The sequence below is a fragment of the Aspergillus ambiguus genome, assembly GCF_047715705.1.
Source record: "Aspergillus ambiguus strain CBS 117.58 unplaced genomic scaffold BDV59scaffold_9, whole genome shotgun sequence".
In the NCBI taxonomy this organism is placed as follows: Eukaryota; Fungi; Ascomycota; class Eurotiomycetes; order Eurotiales; family Aspergillaceae; genus Aspergillus; species Aspergillus ambiguus.
The window spans coordinates 324,688-336,539 of record NW_027395522.1 but is presented as its reverse complement, the minus strand read 5'-3'; the positions used below and the strand labels follow the sequence as shown (position 1 = coordinate 336,539).

At 51.1% G+C, this 11,852-nt stretch overlaps 6 protein-coding genes across 6 annotated transcripts; 2 read left to right on the top strand and 4 right to left on the bottom strand.

Moving 5' to 3' along the window:
- Positions 1–6: 6 nt before the first annotated feature.
- BDV59DRAFT_174974 (Saf4/Yju2 family protein) lies at positions 7–1,091 on the bottom strand. Its single transcript, XM_073689172.1, has 3 exons — positions 1,037–1,091; positions 879–983; positions 7–817 (listed from the first exon to the last, which is right to left on the bottom strand). Exons 1-3 carry the CDS (start codon positions 1,057–1,059, stop codon positions 109–111), a joined length of 837 nt encoding a protein of 278 aa, XP_073549556.1. The 5' UTR covers positions 1,060–1,091; the 3' UTR covers positions 7–108.
- Positions 1,092–1,243: 152 nt separating this feature from the next.
- BDV59DRAFT_164251 (anaphase promoting complex subunit CDC16) lies at positions 1,244–4,193 on the top strand. Its single transcript, XM_073687619.1, has 2 exons — positions 1,244–1,582; positions 1,642–4,193. Exons 1-2 carry the CDS (start codon positions 1,486–1,488, stop codon positions 3,834–3,836), a joined length of 2,292 nt encoding a protein of 763 aa, XP_073549555.1. The 5' UTR covers positions 1,244–1,485; the 3' UTR covers positions 3,837–4,193.
- Positions 4,194–4,375: 182 nt separating this feature from the next.
- BDV59DRAFT_200595 (P-loop containing nucleoside triphosphate hydrolase protein) lies at positions 4,376–5,084 on the bottom strand (the record flags this gene model as incomplete). Its single annotated transcript, XM_073693622.1, has 2 exons — positions 4,376–4,960; positions 5,016–5,084. 2 exons carry the CDS (start codon positions 5,082–5,084, stop codon positions 4,376–4,378), a joined length of 654 nt encoding a protein of 217 aa, XP_073549554.1.
- An 882-nt stretch (positions 5,085–5,966) lies between these two features.
- On the top strand, positions 5,967–7,543 carry BDV59DRAFT_192222 (aminoglycoside phosphotransferase family protein; the record flags this gene model as incomplete). Its single annotated transcript, XM_073692015.1, has 2 exons — positions 5,967–6,280; positions 6,331–7,543. The coding sequence occupies 2 exons, from the start codon at positions 5,967–5,969 to the stop codon at positions 7,541–7,543; spliced, it is 1,527 nt and encodes a 508-aa protein (XP_073549553.1).
- A 448-nt stretch (positions 7,544–7,991) lies between these two features.
- BDV59DRAFT_200594 (uncharacterized protein) lies at positions 7,992–8,351 on the bottom strand (the record flags this gene model as incomplete). The annotated part of the gene is made up of 1 exon (XM_073693621.1): positions 7,992–8,351. One exon carries the CDS (start codon positions 8,349–8,351, stop codon positions 7,992–7,994), a length of 360 nt encoding a protein of 119 aa, XP_073549552.1.
- Positions 8,352–10,065: 1,714 nt separating this feature from the next.
- Positions 10,066–11,366, bottom strand: BDV59DRAFT_212084 (uncharacterized protein; the record flags this gene model as incomplete). The annotated part of the gene is made up of 2 exons (XM_073695950.1): positions 10,066–11,126; positions 11,177–11,366. 2 exons carry the CDS (start codon positions 11,364–11,366, stop codon positions 10,066–10,068), a joined length of 1,251 nt encoding a protein of 416 aa, XP_073549551.1.
- Between the last annotated feature and the right edge of the window lie 486 nt (positions 11,367–11,852).

Sequence of the window (11,852 nt, the reverse complement as noted above, 5' to 3'; positions counted from 1 at the left end):
GGCTGTATCATAATTAATTTACTAGCCAAATGGGTTTAGGTAGTCATATCCTTCATGGTTCTCGTAGGTCCCCGCCCTCAACGCCAGTACAAGAATAGAGATGCTATGCTAAACGAGAGAAGGCTTCGCCTTCTTTTTGATGCCCAAGCTATTCACAGGCGGCTTCTTGGGCTTTTTTACCCGAGCAAAGGACGGCGCCGGAGCCGGCGACTCCGTCTTGGACTCAGGCGTGGCACTCCCGTTCGAGGATCCCTCCTCAACGACCAACCGCTTCACCCGCTCCCCGGACTCGGTGGTGAACGCCCTCCGGGCAGCCTCCTCATCCTCCTTCTCCTGCCGCAAGCGCGCCTCGTCGACCTGATCATGCACCTGGGCGAGGGCGGCGTCGTCGCCGCGGGCCTCGTTCCGCTCGATGCGCGCGTTCCGCGTGCGGATCTCATCCAGCGCATCGGCAATGGCCATCTCCCGCTTCGAATCCAGCATCTTCTCCTCCAGCTCCTCCATCTTGTCGCGCTCCAGCCGCTCCTGCTCCTCGTTCTCCTCGCGTTCGAGCCGGTCCAGCCGCTCCTGCTCCGTCTCATTGTACGTCTCGGCTTCCGGGTTGCGCCAGGGCTCGAAGTTGCGCTTGGCGCCCTTTTCGGACCGGTAGTCCATGTTCTTGGGGTCGGTTTTGAACGTGATCTCGCCCGAGCAGCGCGTACAGCGGATGTAGAACCGGTAGATCGGGATGGAGAAGTACTTTTCCTCGGTGGTTTCCTTGCGCGCGTTGAACTTGCGGCCCTTGTAGATGTATTCGCCGCAGTGGGTGCATTTCATTCTGGAATATTCGTTAGCTGGGGTGGTTTGGGATGCGAAAGGGTGTCATCTGCGGTACGTACGAGAAAGGAGCCATCAACCGCACCGTCATCACCCGCGGACCGCTGTCCTTGGGCTTTTTGGTCCGCGTGATCGCGGACGGATCGAAATCCGGGGGGTAGTATTTGCTGGGAGGAGTCAGTTTGTAGCTGCGATGGGGGATGGACTGGGGTTAGCTTACGTGAGGACTTTGCGCTCAGACATGGTGGCGGTTGGGGATCCAGCTGGGAGCTGAGGAGAAGGTTGAGAAGATGAAGTCGAGATGAGGCAAATCGAGATGAAGAAGATAGATGTCACGTGGGAAGTGTGTCTGAGTCAGCAGGTGATGGTGGCCCAAAGAGGAAATGGCTCATGAATGTTTTTGGTCTCCTTCTCGATAATCCGCCAGACATCGGCTCTGCACCGCTGCGAGACCGTCTTTTATAGAACTGTCCGTGTTCTCAACAGGAGCCTTCGCCCTCCCCCAGAGAGCTTTCCACCCGCGACACCCGCCGCTTCTGTTTATCCCGCGCGGAACCAAACGATCGCCCCTCCGCGCGCCGTCTCTCTCGCCGAATGCCTCCTAGCAACCGCGTTGTCTGCCGGTCTGTCGAGCAACTACCTTGCCTTGTCGCTTTCTACGCGTAAGATATGGAGAAGTTTTTGCGCTCCTGGCGGCAGGATGCGTTGAATCGCGGTCAGCACGATGCGGCGATTTACATTGGGGACAAGGTGCTCGCGCTGACGAGTGAGTGCTGCGGCGTATCTACCTACTTCGCAGTATCGCTAACTGTGGCCTCTATCTAGACAGTGACTCCGATGCCTTTTGGCTGGCCCAGGTCCATTTTTCGAATAATAATTACACCCGTGCGCTGGCCTTGCTCTCCCGAAAAGATCTCATCTCGCGGAGCACCGCTTGTCGCTACCTAGCTGCGCATTGCTATATCAAACAGAATCACTTTGATCAGGCGCTGTCGGTGCTGGGCGACCACAACCCGACCCATCTGATCCGCACCAGCAACAATAGCAGTGGCCGTCGGAAACTCCAGCACCTCAATGGTCAATCCCATGTTACCCTCCGGAACGGCAAGACGACAGCGTCGCGCATGGATCGCGGTGAGGAACGAGAACGAGAGGATGCGAACAACATTAGATTTGAAGCGGCCATGTGTTATCTTCGGGGTCTTTGTTTTGCCAAGCAGAATGCCTTTGACCGCGCTCGCGACTGCTACAAGGATGCGGTGCGCATCGATGTCCTGTGCTTCGAGGCCTTCGACCAGTTGATGAAGAACTCGCTGATGTCGCCCGCGGAGGAACTGGAGTTTTTGGAGTCCTTGGATTTCGACTCCATCTCCAGCCCTGACCCGTCTGTCGCCCAGGAAGCCGCGCATTTCACCAAGATGATGTACACCACCCGTCTCTCTAAATACTCGTCGCCGGCTATTCTTGCGGACGCGACGGAGACGCTGTCGACGCACTATAATCTTGCAGATAATCCGGACATTCTCCTTTCTCGAGCGGAGGCTCTTTACACGCAATGTCGATTTGCAGAAGCACTGGAGCTTACCTCTTCCATCCTGTCCACTTCACAATCGTCCACTGCCCTGACTGCCACTTCTGCCCCGCATCCACCAACGCAGAGCCACTTGGGACACCCACCCGCTGTGTACCCCTTGCATCTGGCATGTCTCTATGAAACTGGCGCTACCAACGCCTTGTTCCTTCTGTCTCATACGCTGGCCGACCATGCGCCCGAGGAGTCGTATACATACCTTGCCATCGGCGTGTACTATCTGTCAGTTTCCAAGATATCCGACGCTCGGAGATTTTTCTCAAAAGCTTCGTTGCTGGATCCGCATTCAGCCCCCGCGTGGATCGGCTTCGCTCACACCTTCGCGGCGGAAGGTGAGCATGATCAAGCCATTGCCGCCTATAGTACTGCCGCCCGCCTGTTCCAAGGAAGTCATTTGCCCCAGCTTTTCCTGGGCATGCAGCACCTCGCCTTGAACAATATGTCGCTTGCCCACGAATACTTGTGCGCGTCGTATGCGATGTCCACGGGCGCTGCCTCCGGCTCGGTTCCCTCCATCCCGACGAATCCGTCGGAAGGAGCATCCTTAGGAGGGGATCCTCTTGTTCTGAATGAATTAGGCGTTGTACTCTATCACCAAAACCACCTTGAAGGTGCCTCGGAACTATTCCGTCAGGCCTTGGCGTTGGCAACCTCTCTCAACTGTGAGCCGAGTGCCTGGGTGGCTACCCGGGCTAATCTTGCACATGCGCTCCGCCGCCTCGGATTGTTTGAACAATCATTGGCCGAGTTCGACGAGTGTCTACGGGTCGGTGCTGGGGGTGTGAGCTTTGGATGTAGTCCGTTCCTCGGGGGCAGCAGCAGTGCATCTGGCGTCGCCGCTTCTGGCGTTGGAGGGTATGAGGACCGCGGCTTGATCGGTTCGCTGCACACTTCCCGCGGTCTAGTGCTGCTGGAGCTTGGGATGCTCAAAGAAGCCGTCACCGCTCTCCACGAGGCGGTCCGAGTGCTCGGGGCAAGTGGAGGCGGAGATGCTGCCGGCGGCGCGGGCATTGCTGGAACGTTGCTCTCTCGTGCGTTAGAGCTGTGGGCGAACGAAGAGCGCGCAGCAGACGAGGATGAAGCGGGACGTTCGGCAATAGGGCAACTGCGAGCCGCGCGTGAACGCTCCAAGGGCAAAACTGCGCGGCGGCGTGACGAGTCCTATGCGGAAGAATGGACAGATGAGGTCGCCCAAGTGGACAGCTTTGCGGCCGACTCGGAAACGCTCGAGGAGAAGGTCGAGATGGAGCTGGACGAGGAAGCGGATGGGCTCCTGCGCCAGGCCATCGGCCGCGTGCGCGGCGGGCGACGACGACGACCGCCAACCGCCGAGTTGAGCTCGGAGATGGAGATCAACGATACGCCTGGTCCGGCTAGTGGTCGTCGAGGCGGAACCCGCGCCATGCGAAGTAATGCTTCCAGGCAGTAGTTCGTTCTAGCTGGTTGGGTTTTGTTTTATTGGGCTGCATTGGCGCATGGCAGTGGGCGTTCGGAATGACATGGCTTATACCCCTGAGTTTTGTTCTGCGGAACAACGGGTTGGATTGCATGGATGGCGTACATTCATTCTTCTTGTCTTGGTATAGTTAGCGGATAGGACAGTGGCATAAGCATAATTAAGAGTGCTCGCAGGGGCTCTAAGTGCAGCGAAATCCCGTCCGCAGCCTGCTCTAGATATCACTGAGTACTTTTGATCGAGGTGAGTGTCTTCTTGGTCTTCTAGAATCCGAACTACAGGCAGTCTTACCTATGGATTGGGACCTAAACCATTAGAGTATGAACATGCATCTACAGACAGATCGTTCTGGGGTATCGAGAGAGTTGTCCAGCACCAGAAGAGATACAACTTAAACGCCCAACACTCTAAATGATTTGATATGGCTAGTCTCTCATGGGTCTAAACGTCATCAACGAATAAACGCAATGAACAATGCGTTGGCTATTCGACAGTGTCCACCGACCGAAACCTCACATCACCGTGCATTTGCACATGTTCAATCCTTTCCGTAGTCTAGAAGGCGTTTTGATACCTTTCTTCTCTAGAAGCAACTGCTGCCCCGTCGGCCGCTGACTGCGAACTTTCCAAACGAGCTGGACGAAGAGTTCCTCGACATTGGTGTCCTGTTTTGCTGACGTCTCGACATACTCGCAATCCAACTCTCTCGCCAGACCCATCCCAGCCTGCCGCGAGACCTCGCGCGTGTCGCGGAGATCGTGCTTATTAGCAACCAGAATTACCGGAAGGAGCGGATCTCCATCCATGCCGGAGGATTGACTTCGACTTCGCGAACGCTTGATCTCTCGGACCTGCTCGAAGTACTTCCAGACATGCTGGAACGACTCCTGCGACGCGATACTATACACGAGGACAAAGGCGTCTCCCTGCGCGATCCACCGCTCCGTCAATGGCACGTTCATGTCCCTGCCGGCGGTGTCGATGATTTCGACCACGCATTCTTCATCGTCGACGATGATGGGCTTGCGGATGCAGTCGTCGGCGGTGGGCTCGTGCGATTGAGGGAAATGCGAGAGACAGAGCTGCGTATTCAATGACTATGTTGGGGACCAGAGGACCTTTTGGCTATATGGACTAGTGGTGGGCACGAACCTGCAGGGTGAGGGCGGATTTGCCGACCCCCTCGTCTCCGATTATGATTATCTTCACCTTGTCAGGCATGTTGATGGGCCTCGGCGGGCGTGAGGGCCATTGGGGCTGGATGTGCTGGGCTGTATATAGTAAAGGAAAAAATATCCGTGGCGCTGTGGCGAACCAGAGATGTAGGTAGAGGCGATGCTATTAATAACGGGTTTGTTCTAGAAATTGAATATGATGATATGTTCGGTTAACCAGTTACATCATTTGGCTGATTGCGTAGAAATTCTATAGATGGTGCCGGTGGAGACAATGAAGTCATTACGGACATCAATCAAAGCATGCCCTATTCGGCTATCATGCAATAATAATATACTGATAGACGAGTATTGAGCACAATTGTAAGATTGGCATCTGGCAATTAGAAAACATCCCCGTTAACATAGTACATCTCCCAATAATCCATCCACAGTTGGAGGATTTCCGGCTCCGGTTCAGCTCGATCATGCGGCTCCCCCGATCCTCAAGATTATACAGCCCAAGCGTTCGCTGGATATATATTGTCTCTGCGGCATAAGTGAAGTGTAAATGGGTAAGGGATTGTTGAGTCAGTCAAATCTATATTCTTATCGCCAGGCGGCTCATGCTTACTATTAGCAGGTTTTGCTCCGAGGTACTTCTAGATCCGGACGATGTTTTTAATAAATAACTTCAGCAGACGTTAATGCTTAATTTGACAGCTTGCGGTAGCCACTAACTCCTTGATTATGCTTCCTTCGAGGGCATGACAGTGGGGACAGAGCAACTTCAGCGAGAGACATTCACTAATACTTGATGCCTGGGGCGCCCAATTATTGAATCTCCGTCCTGCGCCCTTTCGGATCCTTCAGCTCACCTGCGCGCTTCTGACCACTTCTGACCTCAATATCCAGACTTAGTGAACATTTCTGGATTTATCACGGCAGAATGGTGCACAAGACACGAAAGGCAAATATATTTACCTACGCAAAATTTAATGTTGCAGCCCTTCTATCACTCGCCTACAGTATTCGCGGGAAGGAGTGCTCTTGTGACGAAACGCAGCGCCCTAAAAGTGGTAGCCTGAATTGGGTCATCTTCCTCTCTTTTGAGGATGGGGTTGAATGGGTTTTCAGGTCGCCGCGGAGATCGTTCGGACTCCAGGAAGCCACTGCCAGTGAAGTGGTTATGAGTGAGGTAGCAACCATGAAGTACCTCGGAGAGATGGGCAAAATTCCTGTGCCAGAAGTGTTCTCTTACTGGTAAGTGTATCACGTCTACCGTGTCTTATGATCCTCGCTGACTTGAATAGTGCGACGGACCAGAATGATATCGAGGTCCCATATATCTTAATGAGCAAAGCTTCCGGAGTACCTCTAAGCACATATCGATGGGAAGACGGCGTGGCCAGCTTGCCTGGCATCAGTGACAGACCACAAGCGGTCTTATCAACTTCACAAAGAAGGAAAATCCTTAGGCAACTAGGGGTTATGCATGCAGCATTGTCCAATATACGGTTTAGTGAAATCGGGTCACTTTTTATGGACAACAATACCTCTTACACTCCGCGGAAGTGCTTATTTCCTAGCCTAATATGGCAGGGTCGGGATGAATTTGACGATACGGAAATCACGCGTGGTTCTTTCTCGGAGTCGCGAGCTTTCTACATGGCCTCCATAAATGCGTTTCTTGCTCATTCAGCGGAACTACCAATGGATCATCACCTCTTCCATGCGCCGGTACCTATCGTTCAAGAATACGATAGCTTTGAAGAATATCGGCTCGCTACCGATCGCTGGAACGATTACGTTACCATGGGATCCAAAATTGAGAGCAGGAAGAACCGACTTGATTACACCTTAGTCGGTATCTCATTTAGGGATATCGTGGCTTTCTTGTCCGAGAAGGATAGACAGACTAGTTGTGACGGTTTTCCCCTATACCACCCTGATATAAGTACGCATAACATCTTTGTGGACGACAATCTGAATATAACGTGTATTATCGACTGGGCTTTTGCGTCTTCGGTACCTCCTGCAATGCTTCTTGTCTGTCCCGGACTACCCCACCCTCGTGATGGCACACATTTCTCTCTTCTAGGATCCTTTATTGACGGCTTCATAGCTGGAGGAGGGTTTAGCGGTAAGGCCGCGCTTGATTTCTCACACAACGACCTTTTTTGGGCATTCTTTCGCCTAGTTAACCTCGATTCCCTGCAAGATTTCTACTATTTCTCAGCTCATTCATTTATCGATCGGACAGGAGTCTATCCTTACATTTGCCATATGAAGGGGAAAAAAGAGTTTCTTGAAGCAGCAGAATATGTCTCGAAAGATGAATGGGACGAAGAGAGGTCAAGGCGGAGTGAAGAGCAATACTTCTCATGCGTTGGTCCCCAGCGGCATGCGCTCTCACGCTATCTGACCATGATCGAGCAGCAGAATAATCAGTTCGTCGCTGACAAGAGGCTATGGAGATGCATTGAACTTTATCTAAATGAGCGAGATGTGTATATGTTTTCTTGACAATGCCATTCACTGTCCCTATCATGACTGCTATTCTCTAAGCGATTTCATGTCTTTACCTGTCCTCTACCTCCGGGACTTCTTACTAGCCCAAGTCTTTAGCTGAGCGTTTTACTTCGCACGTCCATTCCAGATGCTCATTTTAGAGCCGATTCTCATTTGCATAACGGCTTATTGACCTAAACCATAAAACGTAATTTGAGGCTACCGTAACCTTCGGCTTCAGAGGCAGGTAAGTACAAAACACAATTTGATGGATGAGACTGAAACTAAGCTGACGAGGCAACACAAAATCTTTCTTTGATCCTGTCAATTACAGGCAAAACGAAGCTAGCATCAACCACGATACCTATTATCCCTGCAGTAAGTCAAATTCAAGTGGAAATTGACTCATGAAGAACAGGAAATATTGTAGGACACTCGCAGAAGTAACGTCACAACAGAAGATTCACTGCGGTGTTCCCAAATACCAGAGGGTGAAGAGATTGAAATAGGCTGTGTTCTTCTTCTCGAAGCTGTAGAGCTTGGATTGCATGATGGTCAATGTGTCCTTCTCCATAAATGCATGGAACATGTGGCCGTGCTGGGGACCCACCAAAGAAATCATGAAGACAGGGAAGCGGCGTTCGTTTGGAAATGCCAATGGGTACTTCATCAATTCACCAGAAGTGTCACGGCTAAGCTCTTCAAACAAATCTTCTGGGATTTCTCTCTGAAAAAAGCGGGCCCGCAAGGCTGTAAGCAAAGCAGCGAGCTCAGTGGGAAGCATCGTTCCATCCTCCGCAACCTGGTCGTGTTGTGTAATCATGACGATATGGGCTGGGCAAGCTGTGCAGTCTGTATTCCTTTCTCGTTCGTGCATCTCATCAACACGCCATATGACATTTCCCGCCATTCCACTGAATTTCTCTTGGATCCAAAGGGAATTACCATAGCTGGTCGTGGTAAGTTAGTGGCTGTAGTTATCTACCGAGCGTAGAATGATGGGTCTACTGACCAAATAGGGCTCCATCCAGTTTCTTCGACAAGGTTCAAAGTCTTGGAATGGTCTTTGGCCCCCCGGGGTGCCGGATAGCCAACACGAGGGAAGGAGCCGATCCAGCAAGTCAGGAATGAGGACACCGATATGGCACAATTTATCGGGCACCAAAAACGTGTTTCTCTCAAAGTTGGGTTCCGAGGAGGATTGTATTCATGGAACTGCCGAAGCATGTCTAATTCGGGGGCTCGGGAATCGTCGACAGGATGTTGACGTAAAAATTTTCGGCAGAGGGGTTTCAAAGGAACACTAGGAGGTTGACTCGAGGCCTCCGGTTTGAATGCGATGATATTGATTTGATGGCGCCTGAGAAAATCATCCGAAAGTTCAGTGGCGCTGGACAAGGAAGAGACACCAGTATCGAGCTTGTCCAAAAGGTCTGCCAGCTGGGCCCTTTCCATGATGTCGAAGACAGATGAGATGACGAGATTTCGGCTGCGTAAGTGAGAGGAAAATAGTAGGCGTGATGATAAAAGTGAGAGTTGTAAAGGAGAACTGACAGAGGAGGGGAGAAACCTTATATATGGTTGGAAACACAAGTTGAAGTTCGCGCCAGATAACACCTCGCGATTAAAGAAGGCGGTATTAAGCATGTACCATAACAACTAAGGCGGACTAGATGATGACAGGATACAGACATAAATCTACATAGCCAGGCGGAGGCGTGGAAAACCATCCGCTCCAGTTAAGACACCAGGCCGAGCTGAGATGCAGTCAATTTGTCTGATTTGTCTTCTGTGGATGTCTGATTACTTGTACATCGAGTTAGCTGATTAGTTCCATAGCTGGGCACGTCCCATATTCGCCCTGGGGAGGCGAGAGGAGTGCAGGCCTAATACGACTAGCTAATCATATCTTGCCCCAGCTGATGTAGTAGTAGGGTTTACTTATCTTAGGGCTTGAGTGTTAGCTATGCCTATTTAGGAAATTTTGAAATGGGTATTAAGTATCCAATCGCGTTCGTTATTTACTTAACGCATCGCCCCTGCATAATCAAGATGGTGCAACCATACAAGACGATCTCCCGGTCAACTTCTGACTGAGAAGAAAGTGTTCGACAGGCTAATCTCCGTCATCAGCCTTTAATCACCTATCAAGATCTCAAGCCCCGACGGAAGGAAGTCTGTATTATGCGTGGGGACTTCCTTGATTCGAAGCTTTGGAGGCCAAGAGTTGATCACTTACGGTAGAATTCAGTGCTACACTCGGAGACCTTAGGGAACAGTTCGTAATACAATAATGGATGGCGTCCAGTGACGAGACAATTCTCTTAATGTAGGCTTCCGTGTATATAAATTTCATTCTTCATCAAGCTAACGGATTGTGCCCTGAACCATGCTGGTGGTGGATTCGAAGTAGACTGACAATACTAGGCTTTAATATTACAAAGGCGTTATCGTAAATAGTTACTAGTTAATAGGACTTCGCCTTGCCTTTCGGAGAACACACATATTTCCTGCTGCGTTTGTGCATAGTTACGGCTTCAGAGCTCGACAGGCACCTGTAGTTCTATGGTGCGGCGCCTTCTTCTTGTACCAACGTTACGGTATGATAGATGGAGATCGAGAAAGTAGGTGCGCGAGACGAGGCATGAATTAAATGTCGGCAAGTGGTCACTGCTCCGCGGTAGGACGATTGGGAAAGCTATCGACGCAGTATAATAGAGTCCATCCTTGTACGAGGATGTGCTCGTCGGCTCTTTCGTACCAGAATCCCATTTAGCTGGGTGCGGGGAGCTGATAGGCTGCGGAGAGTGTGCGGACATATGTTTCAGCCATCGCGTGGATGAAATGTTGACGGACGGAAGGGTTGTGGTCTTGACGTGGGCTCCTCCATACCGCGAATCGGACGCTATGCTTCTTACTGCCAGCTTCCTTGCGTCTAGATTTGCATGGAAAGTCGTCAAGACTCTGAGAGCAGAGTATAGTGTCCGTAATTGAGGAGGCTGAACTTCCCCTATCGGGTTAAATTGAAGCTGCACACACATATAGACCTCCGTATTGATCGCCGAGGAACATTTGAGAGTATCGCGCTGGACTACCTGTGGCGCAGCAGCCGTTACGGCAAGTTGACCTAGCACCGGTGATTTTCTGTTGCCCTTCACTTTCTGCTCTGTACGGTCCCCATAGCCGGGAAGTTTCTGGATACTGTTTGGGAAAGTAGGAGTAAAGCGCACGTCCCTTGTGGAGGTAGCTATGACTTTCTCCTTCCGGGAGATAGTGGTGCGAATGAGATAGGATATCCGGCACAATTCCTGCGATATGTTCTCTAAACGCATAGTTGGGGGAAGCTCGGGATGCCTCTGAGGAATATAAGCCCATTCTCCGTTGAGGATGCCTCCACTGTGGAGGCAGGATCCCAGGGGCAATTCTCCCGGGATCACAAAAGTGAATGGGTACGTATAGAATCTCCTTCCTGGCGCAAAGGTTCGCGAGGTAGAATAGTCGACTTCGTACATGGGCTGCTCCAGTTTTAAGAATGTGTGAGAGGCCTTAATTTCTCGATTCAGAGTCATCGGTTGCAGTAGAACCACCCGTGACGAACCTACAAGGGTTAGTAAGAAGGCTGAAGAACTTCAGGTTGTTGGGCAATACCTTCGAATGTGATCTTGATATTATCGAATGTAGTATCGTCGTCCACCATCACTGTTATCGTGCCCGCAATCTGGTCCCAGGTGGTGTAGCTCTGCTTGGGGTTGCTGAGCTCGATGGTGATTGTAACTCTGGGACTTGTATATGGGAAGGGTAATCCGAGGCCACGAGAAGCGACTGAGAGCCATTTCATCTTGCATGCAAAGGAACTCTTCCGTTTTGAAAAGCTCAGTCAAAAGGAAAGATCTAGCTGCCAAACAGAAAAATTAAGATTCGTGGCAGGTCTTAGAATAAATCTCCGGCGCTTCAACTTATACCACATCCGGGTATTGTAAGAAATATAACAGTCCGTATACATAGACAGCCGTCCATTCGTTTCTCGTGGGTTCGGAAGCCGATCCCGTCTACTACACAATATGATAGGAAGCGACTTTCCGGAGTCCTTGTCCTCGCCGCTAAGCTCTTAGTGGCACTCAGATACCCTAAGCAACTGGGTAATACCTAGCAAGAAATTGCCTATATTATGACGGAAGCGAAACAGTTATTTCCAAATTCTTAAGTGGGTCTGCAGGCAGACTAGAGATTCGGAGCGATCTTCCGACTGTTTCGTCGGCTGGCTCGGGTACTTGCTCCCGAGTCAGTGCTCTAACATACAGTACTGTGACAGTTAGATGCATAG